Below are 15,052 nucleotides of genomic sequence, written 5' to 3'. Positions count from 1 at the left end.
GTTTCTTGGCAATTCAGGACAAATAATATAATGAAAGCCATTTTTATCATTTTTTTGTTTTACAAAAACACGTTCCTTGAGTCTGGCAACACTGACAGCTATTCAGAAAACACGCGTTGGCATCGGGCTCTTTTTCGCTCCCTATAGTCAAGCCAGCAGACAATCGGCGTCATGCTGCTGCGTCTATTTCTGTGGCGCGAAGTTAGTCTTGAAAGTTTGCTCTATGTAGCCTGCTCTTTTCTAAAGGCGTGGAAATAGTGATTTTTGAGACAGAATTTAATACGAATTGAATAGTGGCAGGACTGAATCGAATCGAACATGAAAAACTTCTTTTATAACGAGAAATGGGACAGCGGAATGAGAAGAACACAGATACAAGCGCATGTTCTTGACTCGCCTTTTGTCAAAACAACAACCAAGCACTTCTTGCTTAGAAAGCATTGCATGTACTTGTAGGGCTGTGTTCTTTTATCAAGATTGGAGAAAGAAATCTTGCTTCTTTTTTGGATTGTTCATGCTTTTTCAACGTGCACTTTTCATTGTGAACTACCAGCTAACTGAAACTACAGCCCTCCTAACTTGGAATTTTTAATGCCTTTTAAATTGGGAGGCTTTGCACTCATTCAATAGGTATGATATGGGGCAGTGCGCAGAAGCGAGAGCAACGCACCAGACGTACGCTAAACATAGCTTGTTTAACGATACATTGGTTGCCAAGTTTTAAGCAATTGTACATTACGAGAAAGCCTGCTTTGGCACTTTTTGAAAGGGCGTATTTCCGTCATACTGGCGATAAATTAAAACAGTGATGAACTACTTGCATCCTAAGAACTACAGTCAATGACAAATGAAGAACACAGCAACAAGAGTGCGTCAAACGGTACAGGTATGCTTGCATAAGAGAATCGCTGCACCTATAGTCCACCTCTCCTTCCGCATCTTTTGTATCCATGTTTCTACCTTAGCTTTTCTTGGACACTTCCATGTCACAAAACACCTCACCCTGCCAGAGGAGGTGTACGGGAAGTGTACGTGATAGGTCTGTAAAGGGGGGTCTTGACCTTGCCACTGATAAAAGTGGGGGTGGGGGTGGAGGTGTTGGCGAGGAGGTATCTTGTGCACGAGGCCAGTGCAATGGTTCTAAACCACTTCATTTCATTTCTTACCTTTCTTTGTGCGTGCCGGCTGTTGCACCTAAAAAAAATCTGTTGCAATGAACATGAATCAAATAGCCCGTCCCAACATCCTGTTCCTTCTAATCTCCATTTCAAATGGCCTGTCTGTGCAATGCAAAATTGCAATCATGTAAATAACATAAAGACACTTCGTCTTCTGTTAAACAACTGTGACCAGTTGTTATATGCCAGCAGTGGTTATGAATAGGCCCACCAGCATTTTTTTTTTAATTCTTATTCTCCCATTGACCAAAGAGTTTGACCAAAGACCATTGACCATTGACCAAAGACCAAAGATGTTTTGCTTTTACTGATATCAAACTCATTAGCTTCCCTTAGCAGCAGAACACACAGAAAAAAAAAGTGCTACTTCCAACTAATTTTTCATTTCTAGCATATAAGCTTATATATATACTCAAGAAAAATAGAACAGGTTGTCTGCAGTAGTTTTGAAAAGTGCGCAATTTTGTACAGAATCCCTGACCAGTGCATTGTCGAGGCAGCTGAAATGCCACGTGACTGTAGGGCTTGTGTTAGCGTGCTGTGTTTCCCAGACCTGAAAAGAATTTCCATTCTCAAGTTCTTTGCAAGCTAGTGATTGTCTGTGGTATTTTCTTGGCAGTAGGTGACTGGTGTTTTAGTTTCTTCGGTAAAAGTGATTGTTCTATTTTTTCTAAGTGTGTAAGCTTCTATGTCTCAATAGAAATTAAGCAGGACTTGAGTGTGTCCATGGCTTTCATTCACTCATTCATTAATTCTTTATTTCCTTTATACATGGAAAAAATGCATACAAAATGTTTAGGCCCATAGCTAATGGCTAGTAGAATGGCTTAAATACAACATATGGTGACAAGGAGCAGGCAAATTTGCAAATAGTGGTATTGAGCACGAAACATTGGTTTAAAGGTCACAGAATTCAATTATGTTGAAAAAAAAAAGAACAGCAATACATCACAACTGCAATATATTTCACAAAAAAATCAAATGATGCCAATTTACTATCAAAATTGCAAAACGAAAGCTTAACAATGAGACCAAAAGAATAGAATACTAAGCAAGTACAAAGCTCAAGGCAAGCTGGAACTTACATAAAGTGCCAATACATAAGAACTTGGTAGTGTTCTGTCCTGTGTGTAATGTTCTGCTAGAATATTGTACCAACTAGCCCTAGCTGTTAAACTACTAAACAAGTGAATTGTGCTTTTCACTGCTGCATTAATGGAATGTATTAGTTACTCAGCAATGTGTGTTACACTGTGCAGGCCTAGAAAAAATGACTGAGCCGGCGCATCCAGCATCCTCGCCAACAGGCAGCACAGCCACAAGTCCTGTGGAGAAGTCACCGCCTCGGGTGAGTGGGCCTTGCCCGCCCTGCCAAACCCTCTGCTTTCGTCCTGTAGGCCCCACATTACGTTCTAGCTGCAAGTCTGCTTTACCTGCAATCTGAGTCCGAAATTCCTTGCCATAAGATTCTTTGGAACAAATAATTATCCACACTGTAAAGAACTTGATTGAGAAAAACCATCTAGGATTGTAAATAGAGATTTTTAAGACCTTTTATGTGCCATGTTCAAGAAAAGTCGTGGCACAATTTCTGCCCACTCCATGTGTTGCTCCGGAGATAATCCGTAAGTGTCGAACCCACCATGTACTGGTCAGGCTCTCTATACGAAAGAGATAAACTGAAATTGCGTGATTGCTTTTGCTTCCATCTCACAGCAGCATGGTAAAGGTTATTTGTTACATTTACTAGTGTTGATCACGTCCTCTCAGAGCTCGCGTCTCTAGTTTTTGGCATGGCCAACCTGTGCAAAAAGTGATGTGGTTTTCGAAAGATCCAGATATTCATGAGCTCTTTTGAACCCTCATTCGGTGGACTCCATTTTGTTGACAGTGAGGTATGTGAAATTGCAACTACAAGGTCAAACCATTACGTGAGCATAATTATTAAGTGTCACTTGATTGTTAAGGTAAAGATACTTGGTACAATGTCTTGCAGCTTGTTGCTAGTAAATACCATTTGAATCTAAATGTTTGCTAATTTCAACTCTTATACTGAAATCCCGAGTTTGGTTCACCATGGAAAGACATCCGGCGCTCAAAGGGTTATGAAGGCGTAGAGAGTATGTATCAAGGGTTGCTTTTTTACAATAATTACAGCACACTATCATACTAAACTAGTTGTAAATAGTAAAAGATTACCCTGGTCTCAACCCCGGCATTTCCCATTAACTTGTAATCCGTACAGCCATGTCTTTATCCCATTTCCTTAGCGACAGTATTATTCGATGGGGTGAGCAGTGCCTGCTTCTGGTTGGCTTGAACAGAGTTTGTCCTCCACTTGGCTCTTGTTTATTTATTTATTTATTTTGTTGTTGTTGTTGCTGTGGTTGTGGTGAAACTTTGTTTTAAGGTCCATCACTTTTACCACAAATAGCAGGCAGTCAGGTATATAGTTAAATTTTAAAGGCTGGCGCGCATCACGTGATTGGTAGTGGTTGCCATCGGTTTCTTGTTTTACTATAGTCAATGACCGATAATTTGGACTCCATGAGGAACGTAAATATGTCCGAACTATCGTATGTCCGAAAAAATGAATGTGAAAAGATCACTTTATTTACATTCTAAGGCACCTGTGCAAGGAACAAGTGGTCGATTCGTTGCTGCATACACTTCCGCTTAAGTGCAACCACGTCCGCCTGTATTTCTGCCAATTTTGAATTTCGCTGTACACCGAAACAAGGACTGCAAATGCTTGAGTCAGATCCGCATGTGGAAGGCCCAGGAGCACACGGCACATCATCATCTGAGTCAGAGTCGTTGTTTGATGGTGGGAGAACTTGCTTGATTATTTCGTAATCGTTCAGTTCAGCATACGATGAAACTATGCTGTCGACGTCTGCAAAGTCTTCAAATCTAATGGCGGCAGGAATCGGCTCACCTAGCAGGTCGTGAATGATGTCCACATTTGAGCTCGTTGTGGTAGGTGGCACCAGATTACCGTTTAGCATGTAATCTCTGAGGCCATACTTGGTGTCTCGTCGAGGTTGCCAGAGAAGATAATGGCGACTAACTTGGTGCATGCTACAGCCGCAGACGGAGTCCGGATAACCAAATGTAGAGCTTGCAGCTGTAGTCTATGGGGCCATTGGTTGTACCGCGGAGCTGTCCGAATTACTGAGCATGTCCGGATTATCGATGTCCGGTTTATCGGTCGGCGACTGTAGGGTGTACCAACGCCCTGCATCCATTTCTCTAATCTCAAATTCCAACAACTGTTTCCAAGACTGTTTCGCACCATATTTTACAGTGAAGCTGTTAAAGGGCCCCTCACCAGGCCACATAGCAAATTTCGGTTATAAGCTGGAAGTAGGGAACGTTTTGCCACAAGAATTTTTCAAATTGGTCCATTAATAGCCGAAATAAAAATATTTCAGTGCAGCGAACCCATGATTTCAGGAGGCAAGGGCCACTGCCAAGGGAGGCGCTCTCTCCACTTGCCCCATCTAGCCTCCACAAGCAAAAGCTTTCCCCTGTGTTCTCCCATACCAGAGCTTGAGGATCATGTGATACATACATCACGGGCCTCACCTTCAATCTTTTTTCCTCGCTTTTTTTCTGTGCAGCGCACTTCCGCTGATGGCATTGCATGCGAGCTGTTGTGATTGTCTCATTTCGCACCGTGCACGATTTTGTGCACTGCGCACTAGGACAGCTGACTAGCGGTATAAGTCAGTGCTACATGAATACCGAGGCAGACACAAGCAGATCACAGAGCATGATCCCGTGCTGGAACACGGTAGAAAATGTGATAGTTTCGGTGTCTGTGCACCCGACTGCACGGCGTGGGAACAAGCAGACGAAATGGAAGTACATACATCTCTCTTGCTGCGATGCGAAGTAAAACAAGAACACACTGACATTCGGTTTGTGTGTTTTATTATTTATTTAAATTTTAATTTGTCTACTTAAGTCACAGATTACACAAATAACAGATGTTGTCTTGAATAATTCTCAAAGTCACAATTCACTAGGAGCGATGTCACAGCAGTGCGATGTACGGAGGCCCGCATGTCCAATATTCGTAGACTCTCTGGCTGAGAGCATGGCGCTTGAGAGGAGAAGAGCAAACAGCGTTCGGTTTCAAAGTTCATCTCTTTCTGTGGGATATAGCGACGTAATACTTAGCAGACATGATCGTTATCGCACATTGTATGCAAGGCACTTGTGGGCTCAAAATCACCAGACCTCGCGAGAGGCCTTTTGAGGGGAGTCCCGAAATGGCTTTAGTGCAACGATGATGGCCGGCGGCCAATGGCATAGTCGTTATCAAGTGTAAATCCAACACAATGTGTGTCAGAGCCTCGAATTCGCTTTGAAACATAAATAACAAATGATTATAATATAAAGGTTACTTGCATAATGTTATTCAAGAGAGAAAAAAAACTTTATGTGCATTACTTTTTTAACAGTAATCTGTAATTTTTGTTTCTAACGTTGCATTATACTGGCTCCACGTTGGAGGTCAGCTGGGAGTTTGTACGGCTGCAATGGTGAAAGCTGACTGTGTGTTGCTTCTTGCATAAGAGCCGTCACTAAGAACAGCCAGCCACAGCCGCACTTGAACACAGCAGTAAAGGTTACTGCATTCAAGCGAAGTCATGAGCCAGCAAAAAGAGCCATATTAGTACGTCCAGAGGGTGTGAGAACTTGGTTATATAGCTTCAATGACTTGGATGTATCAGTTGTCAATTTGGCGTACATCTGTGCTTCGTTAATGTTTACTCTTTGTATATTCATTCTTATCCCTCACTCCTCTCTGTAAGGCGTTCTGAAGTAAATAAATAATGAAAAAAAAAACATAAGAACGCTCTGGCAAATATGCCACTGTCCAACTCAAAGAGAACCAATGTGAATTTACCAGTTAATTATGTTTGCTCATTTTTTTGACACCACGACAGAAGCATTTCTCAGGTACTACATTTTTGAGCATGGAGGCACAGACAGATGCAGTGAGGTTTTGAGGCAGAGCTTGTACAGAATTCTTAGGTTGCCACAGGGTATTAGTGGATGCGTGCCTAGCAGAAAAACTGAGAGAAGAGCTTATTTTTAACAAGTCAGAGGGTATGGCCTGAGCTTGTGCACTCTAGCCTGCTACTCTGCGCTAGGGAAGGGAACAAGCAGACCCAAAGAAACGTGGAAAATGATGACGGCAACAACAAAAATAGTGCTGTGATGAACGCTTGTCATTAAAACAGCAACGTCACTTGTAGTCTTGAGTCCAGCCCTTTGTTGTGAGAAAGTTGTATCATGGCCCGTACTGTTTGTCTAGTGCTTAGCAGAGCGGAGTGCACAGTAGATAAAATGCTTGCCTATTGCTCGGCAGGTTCAAAATGAAAAAAAAATCCGACCCATCAGGGTAGCCCCATTGGCTAAGGAATTTCGCTGCCGAGCACAGTCAGTGGTTCGGTTCCCAGCCACAGTGGCTGCATTTCGATGGGGGTGAAATGCAGCACTCGTGTGCAAGCTAAAAAACTAACAAAAGAACCTCAGGTGACCAGAATTAATCCGAAGCCACTATAGCGTGGCTCATAATCAGATCGTGATTCTGGCACATAACGCTCGAATTTATTTCGTTCAAAGACATGTTCCAGTGCATAAGAAAAATGAAGAAAAGTGCAGAGACAAAAGGACGGCAGAGCAGGTAAACCTGCATTCTACCTTCTCTGTCGTCCTTTTGTCTTTCCACCTCTTTTCATTCTTCTTATCTGCACTGGAACATGTCCTTGAATGAAATAAATTTGTGCATTATACGCCAGAATCACGATCTGATTATGAGCCGCGCCATAATGGCTTAGGTCTGTAGGCCAGCTAGCCCAACTGTCTGCCTTTAATTAATTCATTCATTAAAAGCAAGAATCTGCAGAAGTCACGAGCAGGATGCCTCTTCTCTGTTGCAGATAAATGTCACTCATCGTGCAGTGAGACTGAGGTGCCACCAACTTCTTTGTTATCGACATTCTTATGCAGAGCGTTTCCAAGGGTGGCGGCGGAGGAGGGCTGGTGCGTGCCGGGAGCAATGACGAGGAATGGCGCGGCCCGACGCCCGAGTGGGTGGCATCGTGGAAGCAGAAGCTTCCCCTGCAGACCATCATGCGCCTGCTACAGGTTCTGGTGCCCCAGGTCGAGAAGATCTGCATCGACAAGTCAGTGCTTCCCCCTCTGTGCACATGCATGCATTCTTCTATTTCTAGAAGCAGAAGATGCCCGGCAAAGCCCATCTCGTGGTGAATGTCGGCATTAATGCAATTAGCGCAAATTAAATGTAGTGACACACCATATTGACACTGCAGACTCGAAGTGACTATCTCACTGCCAACCACAATGCCAAATGATACCTGCACACAGTGTATCATTTTGTAATCACTGCATCCCAGTTGAGACTTGATAGTATCCCTAGTATTCTAGGAATACTAGGGATACTATCATTGTGTCATTGTGCCATCATACAGTGTCATTGCAGCAGCTCTCCATCACACAGCAACACTTCACGTGGAGGTGTCTTTGTTGATGAGTCACTATCGATTTAAGATATTTAAGGCTATGTACCCCTTGTGCTACCTTGCCACATCTATCTGGGTGGCTTCTATCTCTCTCTCTTTCCACATCCATTCTGGGTGGTTGGCCGAGAATGGGCGCATACCAATATCACATGCACCGTGTCTAAGTCTGCACCCAGTGACCCAAGTTGCGCCCTTGGCTAGACAGCAGCAAGTTGTCTCTTTGGCCGCATACCCAGTGGCCCGTGTGGCTATGGTATTGGGCTACTGTGCACAAGGTCGCAGGATCGAATCCCGGCCACGGCGGCCGCATTTTGATGGGGGTGAAATGCGGAAACACCTGTGTGCTTAGATTTAGGTGCACGTTAAAGAACCCCAAGTGGTCGAAATTTCCGGAGTCCTCCACTACGGCATGCCTCATAATCAGAAAGTGGTTTTGACATGTAAAACCCCATAATTTAATAATTTTTTTTAGGATTGAAATAACGAAAGTTTAGGCCCATAGCAACGCATGGGCGGCCAGCCAGGACCTTCGGTCGGGATCGAATTAATTAAAAAATCTAATTAACTTTTGTCGAGTTATTGTAAGTCTATTGTATCAGTAGTTGGTAACAACTGTATTTGCCTTTAATGTTGTAGTTGCACTTACCGATGAGTGTCCATTTATTCACAAGCACATAAGACTTAAACACATACCCACAGTGCATGCACGCACACATGCACATTTTTTAGAAACATTTGCTAAAACAGCATTTTTACTTCTATACTCCTGATAGGCAAGAAAAGCATAGAGATCTTGACAGCAGGGGCAGATTCATGGTAGCCTCCAGAGAGGAGGGCCTCCATCAAAGCATACTGAGAGCAGGGAGATGGGTGGGGTTCTCGCTGCATACTATATACTCTTAGCCGGCATGTCTTGGGGGTAGTACGGGCCCCTAGGCCCCCTTCTTTGGATCTGCCTGTGCTTGACGGTTTGTTTCACGGGCTTGAGTCCTGCATGTGCCCAAGATTTGAGAGTGGAGATCTTAAATCCTTGTTCTTGTCTTTGACACAAAAGACGCTTATGAGTCCTCTGTATGTCCACAGTACAGTTACATGAATAGCTGCAGTACTTGATGAAACCGTTATGCATCCTTGAATATTTTGCACTGATGTTGTGCAAATATTGTGATGTTGTGATTGTGATGTTGAAATAAATGATGTAGCGATTAATATGTTTTACCCTTATGTATCTATGCACTAACTTAGGTGGCTGATATTGTAAACTGTGACCTCCTCCTCTTCTTCAAGTACGCTTTTTCAATTTAGCATGTGCCAGCTACTTAGGTGGTGACTGATGGCTTATTTTGACTATGACTATACCCCTACATCGCTTCACATTCGATTAGAGCCTGAAATTGCTATCGCTGTAATAGGGACGTGCTGTTGCAAGCCTCTATGCAAGTGACACCCCCCACACCTCCCTGCTGACCACTGGGTGTTGCATTGTGCAGAGGCCTGACAGATGAGAGTGAGATCCTGAAGTTCCTGCAGCATGGAACACTAGTTGGACTATTGCCTGTGCCACATCCGATCCTGATCCGCAAGTACCAGTCCAATGCAGGCACCACCATGTGGTTCCGGACCTACATGTGGGGACTCATCTATCTTAGGTGTGCACTCACCTTCTTTTTGCCCTCACTTTCTTTGCAATACATGTTCCCTGGTTGAAATACACTTGAATCTCGATATAATGAACTCGGCAAAGTAGGCAATTTGCTTCTGTGTATAGAAATTTTATTGTACTGAAATTCTATCCTTTGTGCCAATAAATACAGTCACAAATTGATTTTTCTTACATGGAAGGGGCCGCAAGATTTTCTTAATTATCAGGCAGTCGTAAAAACCAAGTTTGAATGACACAAAAATAATGTTTTCTTGAAATTAGTAGTAGCCAATGAAAAATAGGGATTCATGCCGTGTTGATGATAGTATCTGCACAATGGTGGTATGAAGTGAGGTCAGCCACACTATCATGTCCACTCTGTCTCAGTGGGTGATGGCGCCGCCCGGAGCAGGACGACGCTATCATGAAAAGTGCTGACAGTAGGGAGCAAATGCTTCGTCTGCCTCTCGCTTCAACGCATCTGCGAAACTCGAGATTATGCAACCTCCAGCACTAAAAGCTTGTGAAGACAGAGCACAATGCTGTACCATCTCAGCTCATCCAGTCCTTGCGCACGTGGCAGATTGCCTCTAAAACAGGCCAAGCGGGCCGCATATGCCAGCCAGGCTGATAGCCACGCTCAGCCACAGCCACGCAAGAAAAGGAGACATGCGCCAACCTGCCCCCTCTCCCCTCCTTTCCCCTTGCTCATGCAGAAAGACGGCACTTATCAAGCAACCATCCTTCTCAACTCACCAACACAATCTTTCACTCACACCCAAAGCATACACCACACATGGGGCACAATAGGATCTTATCACAGTTGGATATTATATGGAACATGACGGTGCTCTGCCTGGGCGGTCACTCTCAGCCACACGGCACGTGATTTGAGAGGTGTTCTCAAGCAGTCACACGTAATTCAACCATTTGACGATCTACTGCCATAGAATTTCCTATTTATTGTATCAGTATTGCTTCGTGGCAGCAGTAAAATTCTGTTGTATTGAAATTGGGCATAAAACACTCTTCTTTATATTGATGTTTGAAATCCATGGTGTTCTATGGACAAGAAGCTATAAAAAGATAAGTACTTCATTACATCAAGAATGTTGTTATATTGAAGTTTGTTAAATTGAGGTTTAACTGTACCAGGATAGATCAACAAAGGCTATTTTTCTGTGGGGTTGAAGCCATATAGTGACCGTACTCTGCTTTTATATAGTCATCCTCTAAGTCATAATACAGTTGACTTCAGTTGCTCTTACCTTAAGAAAAACCTTGACCAGCAAAATTGATCAAACTATTCGGCAGGCCAAATTAAGAGGCATACGGAAAGGTGCAAACACACCACTGCTTCATTTAATAGTATTTTCCACATTCTAATGCCGCCCCAAATCAAATGCACACCCAAATGTTACGCACACGAGGTTTTATAACAAGAAAATGTAGTATGCCTCTGAGTCTGGCAATCACAAATAAAATTAAACTTGTGGAGTTCACGTTTATAGAATGGCAGTTTACGTACACTTCATGTCCATCGCCGTCAATCTCAAACAGCCTTTGTTTGCTCTATACGGACTGTACAAAATGTCACCCTTCGTGCAATCCACTGCGTTTGACAATCTGCATTTCTTGCACAACTCCGCAAACATCACCTTGATTCATCACTTCGCCAGTTTGTCCTCTGAGTGCCAAAAACACTTGATGCAACTCTGTCGCTGCAACATTAGTACATAAAATAAGTATTCTTTTTTTTTTTCATAATTAAAACCTGAAAGCCACATATCGTCGATGCCATTCTTGCTTTTCCATAACGACGATGCTGGCTGCGACGGTAGGCTGTTGCTAAAGCTGCGAACACAATTTTGGTTTGTATGCATTTGCAACGCGCAGGCAATCTATGGACCACTTGGAGGGAAGGTGTACATTAAAATCGGGTAAAAATGGTAATCATTCATTGTGACTTGCTGCTTTCAGATCTGAATCTGCTGAAGGTAGGCCGAAAATTTGCGTTTTTGGCAGGAGATAGAGTCAGTGCGTTTGCTACCCTCCAAATCATTGCCAAGACAGGTGCTGCTGCAATCGGAATCACAGTTAGTGTCACTGTTGGGGTCAGGTGCATATGAGCTTACAGGTCAAGCTTGAATTATGCTGCAAAGGCCTATCTCAGGATAAAATAGCAAATAGTCCATAGGCCCATAAATATGGGCACCAGCCGGGACCTTTGGTCAATCAATCGACATTGCCCATGAATCAGACAGGCTTTCTTAAACGAAAAAATTGCAGCTAAATGCAGTATTGTGCCAGGAAATAAGAAAGGAATTTATTTAAAATCTGATTTTCGGACCAAAGTTGTGTCAAATCATAATTGCTTATGCCAGCTTCACCTTTTTTGAAGGATGAATGTGCATAAAACTAACTGCTGATATAATGACCACTTTTCTCAGAACTACTGCATTTGTGCAAGTGGAATCTCGATGGTATAATCGTGTCTGATACAAATTTCACAGTGATACGAATTTTCGAAAAGTCCCAGCCCAAGTCTATTAACTTGCGACACACTTAATTTTAAATGTTGCAAGCCGCTTTTTGTCCCGCTGCAGATGATACAAACAATCAATCGCCACACAATCCCCGGCAGTTGTGCTGATGTTCTGGTCGCATTTCTATTGCCAGGGTGAGCTATGGCAGTCCGCCATGACTCCAACCACCCAAAAATTTTGCTTTGTGCAGTATCATGCAACTTGTCCGTTATTTTCAAAAACCTATTAACTTTGTCAAGCGCCAGCAATCACACATGACCCTGCCTTGCCACATCAGCAAGATTGGCAGAAGTCACTTCCATCTAAATCTGTATTCCACGCCTTCCATCGTCTTCGGTGCCCGATGACTGCTTGAAACTTGCACCCGTCCGATCGCATAATAGAAAGACTCATCACTGCTGCAAAGAAAAGTAAACAGATTCTCTTATCTTTCCCAAATCATGTTTTTGTCGCCATCAACCAGCAGCTAGGACGCAGCAACAAAATAAACTCGAGATAACCAAACAGATATTGAAATGGCGGCCTCAGAACACGTAATATGCACAGCTTGCTGCTGCCAGAATGTGCACGAGACAAGTGTACCAGTGACTCAAGTTTGTCAGGCAATAGAACACTCCTTGCTCGCCATGTCACTTCAGTAACAGATTGCAGTGCTAGTTTTCCTTTTCACGCTCTCACTTTTGTTGCTTTTATTTCTGCATGGAGAAATACAGCATTGCAGCTATCTGAATCTTTGATCTCTTGAGCTTACTGTGACACCAAGATGGCGGCGCTGCTTCAACAGAAAGCTATGCTTGCGCGATCAGTAGTGCCATAGTACTTCCCGAAGCCTAATTTACTTCCCGATTTCAAAGACAACACACTTAAGAAGTGCAGTTTTCTTTTTGTTGCGTAGTTGCAAGTATGTCGCCATGAGTTTAAAAAATAAGCGTTAGGATTATGGGAAAAAAATCAATAAAATCAGAAGTTTTGAGCAAGTCGGCCATTTCATTGCCACATCTCCCCTTAATTTCTCGATTTCTTATGTTATTGATTGTTATCATCAAGATTCTGCTGTAAATAGTTTTGACTGAATGGTCAAGTTAGCAAGCTGTGGCTCACCATGTCACTACTAAGCACCACATGCCTTTTTTTTCTTTGCCAGGAATGTGGATCCACCCATCTGGTACGACACGGAAGTGCGGTTGTTCGAGATTCAGCGACTCTAGTCACATTCGTGGTTTGCCTCGTCGACAGCCTTGAGACCAAGAGACTTCGTGGAAGCGCAGCGCACAAACACTGGCCCGAGACTGTCCCACATCGGTGACTATAGGACACCTGACAGGCCGACCCACAATGCACGGTGTTCTTGCGGGCGCTCATGCCCTTGGTGTCCTCCACGTAGCCAACCGGAGCAGTGTTCTGCTTACGCCATCTGGTTTTGGTGCTGTCAAGTGCAGACGACACTACAGCAAACACCCATGTTCACAAGACTGCATTCCCCAGGGCATCAAACGGGCAGCACCGGAACCAGTGGTTCATCCACGCAAGAACTTTTTCGTTGCTTTTGTTCATTGTGCAAGTCGGTTTGCATGTGTTCTAGATCATTGTACTACATACTGCAAACCGGTGACAGGCTTCTGCGATCTTCAAGTCGAAGCTGGATTCACATTTCAGCTTTCGTCAACATAAATGTGGGCTGGCACTCATAGAGTCGATAGGTGGCTCTGTTCCGGCTTCACTCTTTGTGTTGGGATGAACTGGACAGAGGTTTCTTAAGAAGGAGCATAGTGCAGTGCTTCTGCAAAAGATATGCAGACAAGATGGTGCAAGACAGACAAGCAGAGCATTTTCTATATTTATGCATATGCAGCTGCGGACTCGACACGAAGAATGATTTGCAGACTGGATTTCTGTTGGGCAGTGAAGACGCACGGTGAGACTTTGAAGCTGAAATGGTAGACGTCGTTGAACAAATTTAATTGGGGCATGGACGAAAACGTGAAGCACCAAATGCATCTGCTCCTTTCCTTTTTCATTGAACCACCATTTTACAATTGGCTCGCGTGCACGCAGAATAGCGAATTGCCAACAGAGGTTCCATTGTATTGGTTCACATTCCACCTCCGAAGTGACTGTACCAAATCTAACATATGAAAGGCAACGCGAAAATCATGTGGACGAATGAATGAATAAAGATTTACCAAGGAATGAAGCATAAAAAAAAGCAGCCAGAAAAATTACATATTTTCTTTATTTGCCTGTAGAGCATACCAGTGAAGCATACATTGCCTTGCTCCCTTTACTGTCATAGGGATCATGGAGAACCGCCCTGTGGCCTCTGTGTTAGCTATTCTGCAGTCAGGCTCATTAATGGCTCTGTAAGTGTTCGTCTCTGGGTTAGGTGCCGAGCTATGTTTGCTTTTACAGTTACTCAACGCCTTCAACCTGAACTGAATTATGCCACTGAGGCCATCAGCCATGTCGTGCTGACTATGCTGGTACTTATCAGATCACCAGAGCCGAGCAGCGTTGCATTTGTTTGGTACCTGGGAGGAAGGCCACCTGTGAATGTTGAGTGATGATGCCACCCCTCGAATGCAGAACACGGACCTGCCAACTTTAAGGTTTGTAACATGCTACAGTCGAAGCCCAAAAATATTAAATTTTGGTTAGAAATATACTACAAATTGCTCAAGATGTGAACTGTTTACTAAAATAATTCCCAGCATTTGTGCTGTAGTAGCGCTGTAAACAGGCAACACTCCTCTATATTCACAGCCAGAATGATCTGCGTCACACACGGAAATGTTTGGAAAGTTTATTCACGTAACAGTGGCTGAAAATATTGTCGTTATACCTGAGTTCACTGGAGTGGGTCATAGAGTGGATCATAGTAAAGAAGTACATCTTAAAAATCCAGCTCTGAAAATCGGTCAGTGACTCTATTTGTACTATAACCATACGTAACACACAGCCGTGGGCAAGGCAATCATGAGAATTGCACATCCCATGCCGAGCACTTTGGTGGCGAAAGGCCATGGAATCACTATAAATGTGAAGCCATGGCCTGCCAGATAAGACGAGCCACCAGATCCTGAAGGCCATGCATACACCACGAACAGGCTAAGGAGGCTAAATGAATTC

General features: G+C 43.5%; 1 protein-coding gene across 1 annotated transcript in view; it reads left to right on the top strand.

Annotated features, from left to right (window-relative positions):
• LOC142590311 (protein HID1) overlaps nucleotides 1-14,148 on the top strand; it is a 45,228-nt gene extending 31,080 nt beyond the window's left edge. The window contains exons 16-19 of the mRNA XM_075702332.1: nucleotides 2,438-2,526; nucleotides 7,206-7,381; nucleotides 9,229-9,387; nucleotides 13,071-14,148. Of these exons, the coding sequence (XP_075558447.1) occupies nucleotides 2,438-2,526; nucleotides 7,206-7,381; nucleotides 9,229-9,387; nucleotides 13,071-13,134 (488 nt within the window). The 3' untranslated portion in view covers nucleotides 13,135-14,148. The remainder of the gene's footprint in view (nucleotides 1-2,437; nucleotides 2,527-7,205; nucleotides 7,382-9,228; nucleotides 9,388-13,070) is intronic.
• The last annotated feature ends 904 nt before the right edge of the window (nucleotides 14,149-15,052 follow it).

The sequence above is a fragment of the Dermacentor variabilis genome, chromosome 8, assembly GCF_050947875.1.
Source record: "Dermacentor variabilis isolate Ectoservices chromosome 8, ASM5094787v1, whole genome shotgun sequence".
In the NCBI taxonomy this organism is placed as follows: domain Eukaryota; kingdom Metazoa; phylum Arthropoda; class Arachnida; order Ixodida; family Ixodidae; genus Dermacentor; species Dermacentor variabilis.
This window is presented reverse-complemented; position numbering and strand designations above follow the sequence as displayed.